Raw genomic sequence first — 17,050 nt, 5'->3', positions numbered from 1 at the left:
GTGCCAAATAAACAAAATTGACCTGATTCTTGCCAATAAAGAGGTTTTAGTCTAGTGGGGAAGACAAATGACAAGTTAACAAGTGAATAAAATAACTACAGATTTTGGTGATGTGCTATTATGATGGTTAATGTTATGTGTCAACTTGGCTCGGCCATGATTCTCAGTATTGTGTAATTATCCTCTGTTTTGTGATCTGATCGAAGGTGAGTTTCCTTGGGAATGTGGCCTGCGTGCAATATACATGAATGTTCTGACAAAACTCTCTTCTGGATCCTGCATCCAACTCATCCTCCTCTGACCTCCAGTTCTTGGGATGTGAACCACAGCCTGCTACCTGATCTACAGATTTTGGGATTCACCAGCTCCTGCAACCACTGGCCAGCAGTCTGCCACCTAACCGGCTGATTTGAGCTTTTATCAGCCCCAGCAACAATGTGTGTCAGGAAAAGCCTTCAGCCTGATGCCTGACTCACAAATTTGGGATTTACCAGCCTCCATAACTACAGGAGCCATTTCCTTAAAATGCCTCTATCTATAGATAGATAGATATCCATATGCCTACAAGGAAGACCAGTTAGTACTACTATTATTCAAATCTATGTGCCAACCACCAAAGCCAAAGATGAGGAAATTGAATATTTCTACCCAGTTCTGTAGTCTGAAATTGACTGAATATACAATCAATATGTGTTGATTATCACTGGTGACTGGAATGCAAAAGTTGGAAACAAAGAAGAGTTGCTGGTAGTTGGAAAATATGGCCTTGGTGATAGAAATAATGATAATAATAGTTTTGGATGCTAGAAGTCTGAATTCAAAGTGCCAGGTTCTAGGGGCTGTGTGAAAGCCCCTCGACCTTGGGCTTCAGCTCTGCCTCTTGCTCATGGCCCACTGAAACTAGAGGCATCTCTTCATTCTGTTAGCTGCTGGCTGCTGGGGCTAACAAGTCCAAGGTCAACAAATAAAATGACACAGTCCTGATGTCACCAAACCACATGGCAGGCCCTTAATTCAAGTCCATTCAAAGCCCCAAGGTCGACAGAGCATGGCAGGCTGCTGAACAATGACAAGGCTACATGCAGGGTTCAAGTGTGCCATCAGCTAGAGACCGACCATTCCCAAAGCTGCTGCTTACATACAGGAAGCAGGCAATATCCCTAAAGCAGCTATTCAGCTGCTTGTGGTAGATCCCACCATGGAGTTATTTGAATCTCATCGTGAGGAATAACTACATCCAGCTGCCCCGCCACTCAACCAGGCACAGCCAAGTTGACACACAACCTTAACTACCACACTTGCTTTGCTTCTCTGGAGAACCCAGCCTAACACAGACTTTTCTTAAATTTTACAGATTCTGCAACTTTGGTTCTTGTCTTTGGTAAATGACAACAGGGTCTTCTCTGGCTGACTGGTTATTTCAAAGCAGTTTGTGTTTAGTTAGCGGAACTGCTTCTTGCAAACAAGGAGATATATATCTGGTGGCATAGTGGGTAAGCCATTTTGCTGCTAACCAAAAGGTTGGTGGTTCAAACCCACCAGCTGCTCCTTGGGAGGAAGATGAGGCAATCCACTTCCATAAAGATATACAGCCTTGGAAACCCCTTGGGGGTCACTATGAGTTGGAATTGACCCAATGGCAGTGGGTTTGGGTTTTCTGGTTGTATATATAGAGAGGGATGGGGGAGAAAAAGAGAGAGAACCAAACCAAACCATGAGATTGTTATCCAAATTCAATGTACCTCAAAACAACAAAATGAATTGTGGATTTTCAGATATGTAATTAGAACCTATTAGTTTAAATAGAAATAATAGTAAGATGCTCCTAACACATCCAAAACCTTCAACCATCTCCCTCACATATCACTAACATAATTATTGACATAAAATCTCTCCAAGGATTTCAGCAAAATATAAAAGCATCCGGGCATCAGATCATTAGTGGGTATATTTATGTGCAGAATGCAAGGGTACGGCACAGAATCCAACACAGATTATGGTTCCCTTCTGTCTGCAGTGATGTGATTAGACAGTTAGCCTTGAGCTGGCCCACCTAGGGAGGATGGAGAGGGCCAGCCAGCAGCTGAGTGGCAGAGGGTGGTGAGCCCCTGTGTTGGATGGCAAGAGCAGACAGGAAGAGGAATGGGCATCATTCCAGCAGAAGCGCAGCATCAGTGTCACAGTGACAAGTGCCCCCTTCCTGGCCCTGTGGGGGATGTGGAGAAATACCCATTTCTGGGTGGAGAGACTTTGGGGGGCAGATAGACTGGTTTGAGTCAGTCACAACCTGGTGGTGGAGGAAGCTTGTGGAGATGTTGGCAATTATAGTGAAAAACCACTCAACCCTTAAAATGAAATTCAGAGGACTGTTTTTCAGCATTAAAGATCCATTTGAATGAGGAAATCACTAGCTCACACAAGTGAAAACATAGTGACTCCAGGAAGAGAGACTCAGGCAGAAAACGGTTGTAGGGCCAAAAGAAGTTACCGCAAAAAATCACTGAAAGGTTAAACATTCGTTGAAGTCGGAAGAGGGAGAACCAAGCAAAGTGGGGAAAAGACTTCCAGTGGACACATACACACACTCAGGTGGGCTACAGAGACTGATCACAGGAGTTACTACCAAAGTGCATCCGGGCAGTGAGATTTACAGTCATAGTTGCAAGATGCTCACAGTGCATACGTACCATCCAGAACTGGTCGTAAAAATCTCCAGTTTGATGTGAAACATTCCTTGGGGATGCCTGGTGCCTGTGCTGGCAATAAAAAGGCACCGAGGCCCCTTCTTCAGCAAGCAGAATCTTCTGAGTTGCCTGGGAATTTACGTGACAGGCTTGGCACCCAAAGTCTGTCCTGAGAAACTGTTTCTACATCCTTATCATGAAGGAAGGAGCTCTGATGGTGTAGTGCCTAAGGCATGTGACAAACCCACCAGCCACTCCTTTGAAGAAAGGTTGGGTAATCTACTTCCATAGTGATACCACCTTGGAAACCCAAGGAGGGGTCACTATGAGTAGGGTCCGACTTGACAGCAGTGAGTTTGGTTTGGTTTTTTGGATCATGAAGGAACACGTCTTAAGGCCATCTTATGCAACTGCATCTGAGCTAAGACTGCCTCCTAGGGGTGCATTCTTTCCATATCCTGACTTGACCACAGAGAAAATACGTCCCTCACCACCCACTGTGGGCATTAATGAGACAGTGGGCCTGAAGAGCAGGCATTGGTGACTTTGGTCTTAATTCTGCTGAATGTAGCAGAAAGAAACATGGATTCAGTTAAGGCCTTTTACTTTGACAAAGGTTCAGAAAAATTTCTTTCACACAATAAAGCAGAGTTTACTGATGGCCGATCAGTTGGTGCAGCTGGCCAGTGGGTGGGCCTAGGGGCCTGGGACAGGCCCAGGGCTTCATAAGCAGGATGCAAGTGAATGTGAGGATGAGGATGGTGGGAGGATTGGTCTTCTGGTGACTGAAGTAAACGAGGTTATAGAATTTGATGGCACTTGGCAGAGATGGGAAGTGACTTGCCCAGCTGGCCAGCCATCATGTGGCAGATGTGAACAGAACCCCAGACCCTGGGCCTGGTGCAGGTCCAGATCCGGGCTCAGACCCACTCGCACCCCTTCCCCAAGGCCCCGGAAGGAGAAGCCACACAGGACTTGCCACCAGGGTACTTTATTGAGACATGTTAGTTCCAGGATGTGGGTCCCAGGAGGCAGGTATGCAGGTGGTCAGGGCACCCACACCACAGTCCTGAGGTGCTTCAGCGCTTTGAGACATCACCTCCTAGAGACAGGTGGGGTGGAAGGACCATCGGCAGAGGCAGCGGGACCCAGCAGGGGAGGGCAGGAGCAAAGGGCTCGAGAGCTGCCAAGAGGTGCCTTCCCAACCCCACCTGCCCCCTGTCCCTGCCCCATGCTCACCTGGGCAGGCGCTGCAGTGGCAGCTGAGGATGGCCGGCAGCACAGCGGGCTCTGTACGGCCCCCTGGACAGCGCAGGTCCAGAACACGCACGGGGCTGTCAGGGTCCAGGCGGCAGCTACAGCACTCACACTGGCTCTGCAGGTAGGGCTCCTGGGCAAGAACGCTGCAGCCAGGCAGAGAAGGGGTCCCCATACTCCACCCTCCAAAATGCCCACAGCCCTCCGTAACCTCCACTGGCATGAGCGACGGGGTTGACACAGCCTACACCTGGAGGGGCTCACAGGCAGCTGGGAGAGACCAGACCTGCCTGCAGAACACCAACCCTAGGATCACAGCGAGCGAAGAATCCGCTCAGGACTGGCGGCCTGGGAATGCACTCCAGCATGTGTCTGGGCATGCCTTGGGTAGGTTTCTGCCCTAGAAGTGTGCACTTGCTGTGTGAGGAACTCCAGTCTCAGGCTCTCAGCTCAGCTCTGCAGGCATCCTGATCCCTTGGGGGAGTTGCATGTCCACCACAGTGCAGACCTGCTCACCTCAGGGATGACATTGGTGCTGGATGGGCAGTGCCCACTGCAGTAGCTCACCTCCACCTGGTCCAGGTGGCAGGGGCCCTTGGTGAGGTTCCGAAGCTCTGTGAGGCGCTGACAGGAGGCTGTGGGCCCCTCTGTGGGGGAGGTAGGGCACAGGTGAGTGTGTCAGGAGGTCAGGCGAGGCAGGTGCAGGCTGGGGAGCATGCAGGGGTCTCCATGTTCTTGATCCCATGTGAGCCAGGTTGAAAGACCCCCTGGACAGGCATGCATGCAGGTTGGGAGAAAGGCCCAGAACGCGGAGGGGAGGCAGGAGGTGGCCCAGGTCCTTCATACCCAGTGTTGGTTGTTGGCAAATGGGGCAGCAGCTCCCTGGCTCCTGGGCTTTCACCTCACCCTGTGGGAGTAGGCCCAACCCATTCAGGAGAGTACCATACCCAGGCACAAGGAGGGACCGGAAAGGCACCCACAAGTGCATGGGAAGGACAGCATGGGTTCCAGTGGTACCTGAGCACAGGTGAGCAGGGGGCAGTGCTGGGCACAGACGCTTCTCCCAGACAGGCAGCGGCAGGTCTCACAGGGCTCCTGCCACTCAGATCCAGGCTGGGGAAGGTGGGGACAGTCCTCTTGATGGCGCTTACCTGCTTTTTTGTAAGGATGCCCCATCCCCAGATCCAACCTGGAAGCCCTGCCAGGGCCATGACCAGGGATGCAGTGGGGGTCACAAGAGCCTTGCAGGGATGGACCATTGGTACCAGAGCCAGCATGTCTAACTCAGGCTTGGGGGAGCTGTCTGAGTGTTATCTAGGCCCAGGGACTTGTGCAGGGTGATAGCCAGGCCTGGGGACCCACGCAGGGTGATGGCTGGGCCTGGGGACCCACGCAGGGTGATGGCCAGGCCTGGGGACCTGTGCAAAGTGATGGCCTGGCCCGAGGACCTGTACAGGGTGATGGCCGGGCCCAGGGACCTGTCCTGGATGATGGCCAGGCCTTGGGACCAGCCCAGGATAATGGCCTGGCCCAGGTTATGACTGCAGGCCCCGGGAGTTGGGGGAGGATCTCCGGGAATGAGATACAAACTCAGGGGAGTGAGCCAGGGGTCGAGGGACGTGGGCAAGGGACTCATCTCACCCGGTGAGGACGCCTGTGGTGCCAGCACTCACAGCCATCTTCAGGGACACATGGCCCTGCCTGGCTACGGAAGCACCCACGCTGGCACACGCAGCCTGCCTGCCCCACGCTGCAGTTGCCCCTTGGAACCTCTGTGGCATTCACCTCCTGACACATTGGCTCACAGGGACTGAGCTCGCCGGAGGCTGCTGTCTGCCATACCTCCCCTGGGGAGCATTCTGCCAGAGAAGATCCCACCATCATGTCTGTCCTGGCTCTAGCCTCAACTCTTCCAGTCACTCTCCTTCCTCCAAGCTGCCTCCTTGGCTCCCGCCGGCCCCCTGCCCCCACCTTCCGTTCAAGCAGCCCCCTGACCTCCACTGAAATAGGACCAGGGCCCCTCCAGCCCTCCCCTGTCCACCCATCTCATCACATGCAGACATGTCTCTCTTCTGGAGCTCTCCTCTGGGGAGTGGGAGAGGGCTATCTAGGCCTTCTCCACCCTGGGGGGCCGAGCAGCAGAGCTGGCACGCAGTGCCATAGGGTGGACCTTGGGAATGCCAGCCAGGCAGAGGAGGGCAGCGTCCACCCACAGCACTCACTGGGGCAGGGCCAAAGGTTACATTCCTGCCGCTGCGCCATGTCTTGGGCCAGGCAGAGTGTCCCCCAGGGGCCCTCCTTGCAGCTCCGGTGCCGCTCTGCAGTGCCCCCACCACAGGGCACAGAGCAGTTACTCCAGGCTGACCAGGGACCAAGGACAGGGCACTCCTGGTGTAAGCATGCCAGTGACCCACTGATGCAGGTGCTTGGGGGTGGGGGGGGAGGGAGTTAGAGACAGGATCAGACCCCGCCGGGGTGCCCACAAACCCTGGCCCTGCTCTGCCTCTGCCCACAAGTGGCTCCTGCCCCCCGTCTCCCGGTCCCAGCCTCATGTCTCCTTCCTCCAGCCCCCTGCCCAAGCCCCTGCTACAGCCCCAGCCTGGCACCAGCAAATGCACTACCAGTTTTGGCAGTCCAGCTGCAGGACCTCGCCCGGGGACAGCTCCCGAGAGGCACTGTGGCTGGGGAGGCCACGGCGGCAGGAGGGGATGGGCACACAACGCCCGTCCTGAATCAGCTGGCCCGGGGGGCAGCGGCAACCTGAAGGTGGAGGCAAAGAAGATGCCAGGCTCAGGAGGGTACCCCGTGGGTCTCTGTACTACCTACTGCAGGAAATCCTCAGCCCTGTGGGTGGGCTCCCTCCATCCCAAAGGGCTTGGCCCTGTCTCCCTGTCTGGGGCACGCCCATGGACATAACTATCTACCCATGTGTACCTGGGGGCTAGGCCGTGCTGGGAGTGACCCAGGGACCTACTCTCCCCTGACAACCCTCAGTCCAGCAACCTTAGCGACCCCCCAGGTCAGGGACCAAGGCTGGGGTGGGGCCCACCTGGGCGGCAGGGCCCCTGCAGGTACTGCACTCGGCCCCAGAGGTCAGCACAGCTCCGTGGGCACCAGGTGGCACAGTCCAGACTGAACTCGGCACCCCAGGCTGCACAGCTCACCCCTGGGGAAGGAGACCTAGTCTGTGGGGGTCTCAGCCCAGGACAGTGCCTGCCCCTCCCCATCAGCCAGGGCAGTACAGTGACATTTCCCTCTCAGGACAGACAAAGTACCTGGACAGGGGGCCAGGTTGCACCCCTCAGTCTGAGCCCAGGGCCCCCGGCAGCCTCCCCCAGGGGCACCCCCTGCCTCTCTCCAGCGCAGCCGGAAGCCTCAGATGATCTCCTGGTCACTAAAATCAACCCCAAGGCCCTCCCTCCCCATTACCCTGGCAGGCTCGAGGGTCAGGGCAGAGGCGCTGCTGGCTGAGGGGTGCAGTGCAGAGCCGAGGGTCCCCATCTCAAAAGGGCGGTGGAAGAAGGAAAAGAGCAACCCGAAATGTGGGGTGGGTCTGTTCTGGGGCTGGGAAGGGTCCTACCCGGGTGGAGGAGCAGGGATCCCCTCCTGGGCACACTCACCCCCAGTCCACTACCACCTCCCTCCTACAGTGAGTGCCGGCTTGGGGAGCTGAGGTGCACTGACGAGGCCTGCCGAGGTAACGTGGGCCTGGGGACACGGGACAGCACTGAGGGACACGGGCCAGAAGGTTGAACCCACCATGTCCCTCCCACCCGGCGGCTGGAGCCACCTGTCCTGGGAAGGGCGTCTGCACGTCTCCCACACGTGGCCCTTTCTAGGTCGTCTGCCTCTGAGCGGCTGGTCTGAGGCCACCTTCCAACCTGTGTGAGCCTTTTGGCTGGGGTGGGGGTGAGGGAGCCCTGGCTTCCCACCTTTCTGCTTGGCCAACAGGTCCTCCACGTCAGGCTCCTGGGCCCCCAAATGTCAGCAGGAGCAGTCACAGAGCCAGACATGCCTGCAGGCCCCCTGCCCACCCCTGTGTGTGCAGGGCACCCGCCTCCGCAGCTTGGGGGACAGCTGGCTACAGGGGGCGTGTGAGCAGTGGTGAGTGAGGGGTGAGGGGCCAGGAGGCTGGAGTCCCAGCAACCTCTGAGTATGGGCCTCTTTCCTCAGCTCCTGCACCCCAGAGGGCGTGATATGTGAGGACACTGGGTGCACAGGTCAGAGACGTCACCCCACCCACCCGCACACCCCAGACCAGGTCCCCAGGCCTTTGGTCTCTTGGGCCCTCTGACTCAAGCCCTGTCCTCCCACAGGGCTCGAGGCCTGGACGCCATGGTCCTCATGGTCCACCTGCCCAGTCTCTTGTGGAGGTGGAAGCCAAGTCCGTACCCGGGCCTGCTCAACCCTGGCTGCTCGTCCCTGGGGAACACCTTGCTCAGGCCCAGATTCCCAGAGCCAGCCCTGCGGGTGGCAGCCCTGGGCAGGGCTGCCTGAGGCCTGCTCCTGGGGGCCATGGGGGCTCTGCTCCCGAAGCTGTGGCCCCGGCTTGGCCTCCCGCTCTGGGTCCTGCCCCTGCCCACTGTCTGAGCCAGACCCCACCTGCAATGTCACCTTCCTACAACTGGACACCAGGGCTCCAGGAGCAGTGGGTGGGTGGCGGACAGGCCCGGGCTATACAGGAGAGCCTACCTCCCTGGCATGTACAGTTGCTACAGGCCTCCTGGTGCTGGCTGTCTGGGGCCCAGGTGCGCCCCTGCACATCTGTGCACTCGCAGTGCCCGATGGGGACACAGCCACCACCCTGCTCCAGGGACCCTGTAGGGGAGAGGGTCAGAAGATGGTGCTAGCCCTGGACTCGCCTTCCCAGCAACCCCATGGGGCATGCCTACCCTCAGGGCAGCGGCAGCCTTGCTGGCAAGTCTCATCATCTTGGCACACAGCCCCTTCCTGGAGGTCAGAGCATTGGCGAGGGCAGTGGTTGGCACAGTTGATCAGCTCCATGCCGGCTGGGCGGCCCCCCTGAGCCAGTGAGGATAGGTCAGTGGTGCTGAGGCAGAGCCGAGAGCCCCCTGCCCTGTGCCCCATCTCCTCCAGGGAGCTCAGGCCTATGCTTCCCGGTGTTTGCACCCTGAGGGTCTGGGGACACCGGGGATGGGATGTATGTTGGACCAAGCTGCGCATCTCAATGGAGATGTCCTCATGGAGGTGTTCCCACAGGGCAACCAGGCACACTTAACCAAGACCTCAGACTGCTGTCTCAGGAACTCAGCGGGGACAGGCAGAGAGAATCAGTTCTATTACGGGTTTTGGGGGGGTGGGCTTAGGTCAGAGCCAGAGTAGGGAGACAGCAGGGCGTGGGGGCAGTGAATCTCTGGGCCCACAGCAGGCCCAGCTGTCGGATCCTGGGGGTCTCAGCCTCCTTGACTAGCCAGGGAGACAGCAGCCTGTCCCCTACCCAGTCCATGGTGCTGGGAAGTTGGATAGGGGGCGGGGAGCTGTGCAAATCACAAAGGGGGTAATGGGTTGTCACACCTGCGTACCACAGGGCATGGCGTTGCAGGGGCGAGTGTGGTGCCGCTCCCCAACACAGGAAGCACCCCCATTCTTGGGCGGAGAGCTAGAGCAAACGCGGTTCCTCAGGGATCGCCCCCCTCCGCAGCTCCGGTCACACCAGGACCAGGGGCTCCAACGGGACCAGCCCCCAGACGCTGCAGGAAAAGACCGCACTTGAGGGCGTGGCTCAGGCGTGGGGGCGTGGCTGCTCCCCACTGGGCAGGTGGCCGGATGAGGAGGGGCTCACCTGGGCAAGCGCCCAAGTTACAGAAGCGGCGCTCCTGATAGGCCGAGAGAATGTCTGGGCACCAGTGCCCGCCGGGCCCTGGAGGCCGGTACGCCCGCAGGCGGCGCTGCTGGCCCGCCCCGCAGCTGCGAGAGCAGGGCTCCCAGGAAGCCCAGGTCGTCCAGGAGCAGTTCCCGCCTACGCAGCCGGGGCCTGGGCACAAGCGTGGCTCCGCGGAGGCGGCGAAGCTGCAGCAGCCTGTCCTCGCTCCTCCCCGGCCGGGCGCAGCCCCTTCTCTGATCTGCTAACCGGGGGCCGTTCTCCCTTTTTCATGGGGACAGAAATCCCAGAAACACAGGGTGGGTTGTGCACACTTGGCGAGAACCAAGGACGCCCCTCATGGTTGAGGTGGGCACAGGACCGAGGCCCCGGTACTACAGATGTGTGGTCTCCTGGCTGGACTGGAACCCAAGGTGCACAACAGGGTGACCTGCTGGGTCACAGGTTACGCTGGGGCACCTACCTGTGCAGGTGGGCAGGTTGCATGGCCTCTCTTGGGTGGTCTCCGCGCTGGTGCAGTTGGCCAAGCACAGACGGGAGCGGTGGCGCCAAGCAGGGCGGGCGGGGTCGGTGCAGCTGCGGGAGCAGGGGGCCCTCGGGGCCCACGGACCCCAGGAGCCTGCAGGGGGTGGGGTCTTTCCTGATGAGCCAGCTTGGGCTCCCACCGACCCAGGAGCAGCACTCCAGGGGATGGGGTGTGGGGGAGAGGATGCAGTGTCGGGGGTCGGGTGCAGGGAGGCCAGGGCCAGGGCAGAAAACGCTGGCAGGGTCCCAGGACCCCGAGGTCTAGTGCTACCTGCGAGACTTGTCACTGGCTCCACCATGGACCCTTCAGCACCTGTGCGGAAGGAAAACCTTGCTCAGAAACTTCCCAAGCCTCAGCGAGTTGAGACCTCTGGGCACTTCCAAACCTGCCACTCCCTCTGACCGTCTCCTGCAGCACAAGGGGCCTCCTTTCCCTCCCAGGTAGGGTCAGTTCCTTCCTGTCTGAGTTCATACAGAGAATCTAACAAGTTCCCAGGCCCACTAATAATGATGGTTAGGGACCAATCCTGAGAACCACTAGACAAACTACTCATAGTGAACCCCACTGGGTTTCCAAAGTTGTAAATCTTTACAGAAGCACATTGCCTCATCTTTCTTCTGCACAGCAGCTGATGGGTTTGAACCACCGACCTTTTGGTTAACAGCCAAATGCCGTAACTTCTACACTACCAGAGCTCCTAAGAATCACCTAGGAAGCTTGATAAACTGTAGATTGATTCAGTGTATCTGCTGTGTAAATTCAAGTTCTCATCAGATCAAACAGGAACTAATTTTTGGAGTCCTGCTTCAAACCTTATCAGAGCTTCTCCCTCCCTCCAGGCCCTTCAGGTGCCGGGCTGGACACACACACACACAGACACACAGACACACAGACACACACACACACACACCAGCTTGGAGCTAAAAGATGAGCAGCAAATCACGAACAGATTGCGACCTGGAAGTTGGGAGACCGGACAGACGGAGGGCTCAAGCAGCCTCAGTGGCCAGAGGTTGGCCTCCTCTCCACACCCTGCTCCACGCCCCTCACCCCATATTGCCCTCCCTGTGTCCCTCACCCAGGCAGTCTGGGCTGGAGCAGGGCTCATGGTCCTGGTGCGGCCCCAGGCAGGCCTGATCACCAAGGGAGGGTGCAGGGCTCACACATGGGCGGCTGCGGCTGCGAATCCCTGGTGCCCCACAGGAGCGTGAGCAGGGGCCCCAAGTGCTCCAGGGGCCGAAGCCACCAACCACAGCACAGTCCTCCTGGGAGCAGGCCAGCTTCCCGTGTGCACAGGAGCTGGGGAGGCAGGGAGAAGTGAGGGGCAGGGAGGCCCTTCCAGCACCCCCTTCAGCCCTGCTCCCACTTCCCAGCCCAGCCCTGGCACCCTCACCAGTTACTGCAACCTGCTTGAACGGTCTGCCCCGAGCTCATCTCATCTCCAGGCCCCAAAGGTTGACCCCCCTCTCCCAAAACGGGTGGCCAAGCCCCAGGGTCGGGGCTGGAGGTCACCAGTGCCTGCAGCAGCAGTGCAGTCAATACACAGGGACACTCCTGGGGGGGGGAGGTGCAGTCAGCAGAGGCAGGTCCCCAACCTGTGCTCAGGCCCAGCCCTAAGCAGGCAGGGGAGTGTGAGGGCCCAGGCGCTATCTCAGGGACTCTCTGGGACTGTCCCAACTCTGGGTGTGGACATAGGTATGCAACCTGTGGGTCTGGCTTGGTCAGCAGCCACCCTCCTGCATACAGCCCTCACTAGGACAGTCAAGAGTCCCAGAGACCCTACAGGAACAGGACTTGGTGAAGTGTGGGAGGGAAGAGAGTGCACCCTAGTTCAGGGAAGGTGGAGAGAGCCCTCTAGGAATTGGGGAGGGGGAGAAAAACAAACCAAACTCATTCCTCTGAGTGCATTCCCACCCACAGTGACCCTGGAAGATGGAGTACAACTGCCCGTGGGGCTTCCAAGCCTGATATTTTCACAGAAGCTGCTGCTACACTTTTCTCTGGAAGAACAACTGGGTGGTTCGAACTGCCAGCCTCTCTGTTAGCAGCCGAGTGCTCAGCCACTGCACACCCTGGCTCCTGGAAGGAAGGAAAGCACCCCTAATGTCAGGAGGGGACGATCACCCCCCCAGCAGTTGGGAGAGAGAGGGGACCCCTGCCTTGTGTCGAATTGAGGAGAGCGTCTAGAAATGGGGAGAAGAGAGAGCGCCTCCAAGTGTTAGAAAGGGGGAGAGAGCTCCCCCTAAAAGTTGAAGAGAGGAAGAGTACCCCTCAGCATCGGGCAGGGAAAGAGCACCCCCTAAAAAAAAAGGAGTGGGGCCCGTCTGCCTCCGCTGCAGCCTCTTACTCTCTGGTGCACACTCCCCTCTCTGGGACACAGTACCGCCTCTGAGATAAAGAGGCTGGACCATGGCCACTCAGGTCCTCTCTGGCCAGGGCGGGAGTGGAAATAGGGGTGGAAGCCGGCTTCAGAATGAGAGGAAGGTTCGCAGCAACTGCTGTCTGGACACCACAGCTAGGAGAGCAAGGGGGCTGGGGCTGGGCGGGGCAGGGGTGAGGGGAAGCACTCCCCAGGGGCATAGGTGGGAAGAAGGGCAGTGAAGACACACAGCTCTCCCTGGCCAAGATCCCAGAGGACCAGGGCCAATGACAGGGAGAGGGCTTTGGGGCCTGGCACAGGACAGGCAGAGTCTGTGAGAGGCAGGTACCCTGTTCCTTGAGACCCAGGGCACCCAGGAAGGCCCCACCCCAAAGTCCTCCATGCTAGGCACTCTGAGCGAGGGATGAGGGGTCTAGAGGCAGTTTGGCTACACAGATAAGGGGTGACTCACCTTGGAGTTCGGAGCACAGCCCTGGGGAGGGTTGGGGGAGTGTGAGGGAGGGAAGGATTGCCATGGGGGGTGGTCTGACCTGCACACAGGCCAAGCGGTGCTGAAAGGTGTCCCAGGGGCAGTGACACCCCTCTTCACAGCCCTCTGAGTAGCAGCCCATTTGCTGTGTGACGTGGGCACAGGAGAAGGGACAGCCCTCTCCAGGTCTGCACTCCCGGTACAGACGCCCAGCTGGACACCCGGCCTCTGAAGACAACATCTTCACCTCAGTGGCCAGCATCACACCCACCTGATACCCCCTCAGTCATGCTAACGCCACCTGCTCAGGGCCTGGCCACTGCCAATACCACCCCCACATAGGGCCTCCCAGAGCTGACGTCACCCTTCCAGGGCCCCCACCTGTCTGGACGGGTGCTCACCTTTGCACACCTGGGTATGGCAGGTGCGGGTCTGACGGGCAGGCCCTGGGCAGGGTGGGCGGGCACACCGCCTGGCCCGGAGTTGCTCACCACCGCCACATGACGCACTGCAGACCTCCCAGGGGCCCTAGGCATCCCATGCTCCAGGGCCAGGGCAGCTGGGCACCTCCTGGCACTGCAGGATGCCGGCCACACAGGTGCTAGGGACAGGGGCAGGTTCGGAAGAGCCTCCCCCCTCAGCTCCTGGGCACCCCACCTGCTCCAGGGCTCACCAGGTATCACACGGCCCAGTTAGCACCTCTCCGGGCTCCAGGCTTTCCCAGGAACTGAAGGTCGGCTCTGCCCACCGGCTCTGGTTCACAGGGATACCTGAAGGGCACGTGGGAGTGGAGACAGCAGACAGCCCAGCTCCCCCCAGCCCCTCCCTCCCCAGCCCCATCCACCCCGGACCAGCTGGTGAAACGCAAAGGGCACTGGGCCTAGAGAGTCACCACCGCCCTGCAGCCCCCATCCACTCTGCAGCTCCCTATGGGCTCCCAGGCAGAGGGCAGGCAGAGCAGTAGAGAGGAGTGATAGGATGCTAGAAGGCAGGAGGGCACCGACCCACGGCTCCAGGCTGGTACTGACAGCGGCAGAGGGCAGGGAGCACACAGAGCCCGTCCTGGGCCAGCTGCCCTGGGGGGCACCCACAGCCAGGCTTGCAGCTGCTGGAGTCTGGCTGGCACTCACTCCCCAGGGACAGGTCCTGGCAGGAGCGGGGACAAGGCCGCCCACAGGGGACAAGGCCCTGACCACCCTGGCAGTCTGTAGCAGGAGGGAAACAGACAGGAAGGCTGACCCCTGGCACTTGTGACAACTCCTTCCACCAAGCCACTCTGGTGGGCTGAGCAAGGGCACCGCCAGGGAGCAGCCCCTCCTAGACCCTGCCCGGAGTGCCCACCTGTGCACTGTGAAGAACCATCCTGACAGGGACGGCTCTGCCTGTGGGCCCCAGGACAGGGTCTGCCTCCTCCGGGGCTAAGGGACTGGACACATGCCCGGCTCCGGTAGGACTGCCCCAGGCACACATCACAGGGTGACCAAGACCCCCAGAGGCTCCAGGCTCCATCCTCTGTGTCAGGGAGAGGAATCATCTGTCAGGAGGACTGAGACGCACAGGCCACGGGAGTCAGAGCAGATGTTCAGGGCCTGAGGGAGGGCGTCACACCTGGGCAGGGCTCAGGGCTGGGGCAGGCCTCCTGCTGTTGTTGGGCCCCTGCCTCCCCAGGGCACGGGGCCCCTCCATGCTGAGGGGAGGGGCAGGCGCAGCCCCTGGAGCGGGCCCTCCTCTGGCCTCGGCAGGGCAGTGAGCATGGTGTCCACTCCAACCACGGGCACCAGGCCCCAGGCACTGCAGAGGGAGATGGATGGACATTAGGGCACAGCCACACCTCCGGCCCCTCTCCAGCCCCTCTGCAGGCTGGCAGGCCGGACCTTCCCCAGCCCTGCATATCTATCTCATCAGGCCCCTCCCCTCCCCATTGCAGGCTGGGCACTACCCGGGCAGGGCACATCTGTGCAGTTCAGCCTCCCCTCCAAGCAGGTGCTGTCAGGGGGTACAGACCCAGGAGAGAAGCAGCAGCAGGCAGATCAATCCCACCCTACCCACCACGCCCCACTCCCGAGCTCCCTTCTCCCCCCACCCTCCTCATCTCCTGAGCACGCCCCCTGTCTACTGGAGACCCCCAGTATATGGGCTTGGGGTGCTGGCCAACCTGAGATCCAGACAGTAGGGAGAAACCACCCCCTCTGCCCCACCCACCCCTTCTGCTCAGAGACCAGCCCTGAGGCCCCGTACTCTTGGTCCTCCCACCAGACAGGGTTACAGCCTCCCAGAGCCAGGAGACGGGGCACAACAGCACAAGGGCCCAATCACACTGGCCTCACCAGTAGTGGCAACCATCAGGCCGGGCAAGCTGCGAACCAGGCCGGTACCGATCCCCCGTCAGCAGGTCCAGGCAGCCACAGTGGCCTGGCCGCACACAGGCATCCCCATCCAAACTCAACACCTGCCCCGGAGGGCAGTAACAGCCTGGCTGGCAACGCCACACACAGAGCTGGGAACAGGAAGAGGCTCTGGTCAGCAGAAAACACGTCTCAGGCAGGACAAAGCCACCAGGCCCCTCAGAGGGACACGGGGCAGCACAAGCCTGGAGCCCTAAATGCAGAACACAGGCCTTGTGACCTCATGTCAAGTCCCCAAGGAGGGGCAGCAGCAAGGAGAAACCTCAGGGACATCTGACGACCGCGTGTCCCCGGGACAAGCCACAGTTCTTAGGGCTGTGCAGACAGCAGGAACTGAGACACGCTCCCTCCCGGCCTGAGCCAGCAGGCTTGCAGAGGGCCTCTGGGAAGAGCCCAGGGTAGACTATGACACACAGTCCAGAGTGGTGCCTAGGCTCACTCCTGCTTTTCCTTCTCCTTGGCTCTATTTTCCTGCCAGCCCCCTCTGAGTAGTCTCAGAGCCCCATGGTGCTGTACAGGTCCCTATCACATTGAAGAGTTTTGCATTCATGTAACTCCTCGGGGAAGAGATCCAATCAGGTGTTGCTGCCACTGTACCCCTGGGGTCCGAGTAGGTGCCCAGTACACATTTGAGTGATGCACACCCACGTGTACACATGAAGCACACAGATATATGCTCACACACATATGAATGCACATACTACACTCATGTGTGTAGGGTCACACACACAGGGCACCCATGTGCACCCATGCTCACACACACATGGACACACAGAGACACACACATGCACACCTGGACACACACATGCACACACATACGTGACTACAAAGACTCCAACTTGCAGTATGTAAACGCTCAGCGTGTGTAAGACGATACTGGAGAAGTCTGGTCTCCTGCCGTCACACACCCACAATACATAGGTCCTTCTTTGGAAGAGGGAGGAGATCCACATGGGCTAACCAAAAACAGGCATCCAGAACCTCCAGCCCCAGGCAGACAGCCGTGAGCCACAGCTCCCCCAGCAATCCCTGCAGAGTGACCCTCCAGGGTCAGAGGTTACGTGGAGTAGAGAGCCAGACTCACCGCCAGGTCGTCACAGGAACGAGGACAAGGCGGGCCACAGGGGCTGTACTCGGCCCCTTCGATGGCGGTGCAGTTGGTCACTGGGAAGGAACAGGCTGGGCTGAGGGCGTGTCTCCCTTCCATCGTGTCCCGCTCTGGCCCTCTCCCAGCCGCAGGTACCTGGGCATGGCAGGGCTCGGCAGGCTTTCGCCTGGACCCCAGGCCCCTCGCAGTGGTCCCCCAGGCCCTGTGGCGGAGGTTGGTCGCAGGCGCGGACCCGGCTCCGCAGGCCTCCACCACAGCTCCGGCTGCAGCGGGTCCACAGGCCCCATGGACCCCAGCCCCCAGCTCCTGGTGGGCACAGAGAAGAGGTAGAGGCTGGGCCGGGTCGCGGGCTTCAGGCCTGACGTGGAAGGGGGCCTCA

At 59.3% G+C, this 17,050-nt stretch overlaps 1 protein-coding gene across 1 annotated transcript in view; it reads right to left on the bottom strand.

The window, feature by feature from the left end:
* Positions 1–17,050, bottom strand: part of SSPOP — a 51,873-nt gene that overhangs the window by 6,957 nt on the left and 27,866 nt on the right. The window contains 30 exon segments of the mRNA XM_042783411.1: positions 3,924–4,074; positions 4,458–4,588; positions 4,788–4,848; positions 4,959–5,054; positions 5,583–5,800; positions 6,164–6,366; positions 6,563–6,701; positions 6,991–7,107; positions 7,217–7,315; positions 7,347–7,442; positions 7,874–7,910; positions 8,334–8,527; positions 8,574–8,759; positions 8,834–8,963; positions 9,477–9,652; positions 9,745–9,952; positions 10,233–10,402; positions 10,580–10,621; positions 11,388–11,608; positions 11,703–11,863; positions 13,220–13,386; positions 13,560–13,759; positions 13,832–13,928; positions 14,163–14,363; positions 14,500–14,670; positions 14,767–14,949; positions 15,098–15,144; positions 15,486–15,655; positions 16,648–16,727; positions 16,807–17,014. Of these exon segments, the coding sequence (XP_042639345.1) occupies positions 3,924–4,074; positions 4,458–4,588; positions 4,788–4,848; positions 4,959–5,054; positions 5,583–5,800; positions 6,164–6,366; positions 6,563–6,701; positions 6,991–7,107; positions 7,217–7,315; positions 7,347–7,442; positions 7,874–7,910; positions 8,334–8,527; positions 8,574–8,759; positions 8,834–8,963; positions 9,477–9,652; positions 9,745–9,952; positions 10,233–10,402; positions 10,580–10,621; positions 11,388–11,608; positions 11,703–11,863; positions 13,220–13,386; positions 13,560–13,759; positions 13,832–13,928; positions 14,163–14,363; positions 14,500–14,670; positions 14,767–14,949; positions 15,098–15,144; positions 15,486–15,655; positions 16,648–16,727; positions 16,807–17,014 (4,360 nt within the window).

Source organism: Orycteropus afer, unplaced genomic scaffold (genome assembly GCF_000298275.1).
Source record: "Orycteropus afer afer isolate SDZICR_OR568_19922 unplaced genomic scaffold, OryAfe1.0 scaffold01074, whole genome shotgun sequence".
Taxonomy (NCBI): domain Eukaryota; kingdom Metazoa; phylum Chordata; class Mammalia; order Tubulidentata; family Orycteropodidae; genus Orycteropus; species Orycteropus afer.
Note: the sequence above shows the minus strand (reverse complement) of the source record. Positions and strands in the feature narration are given on the sequence as shown.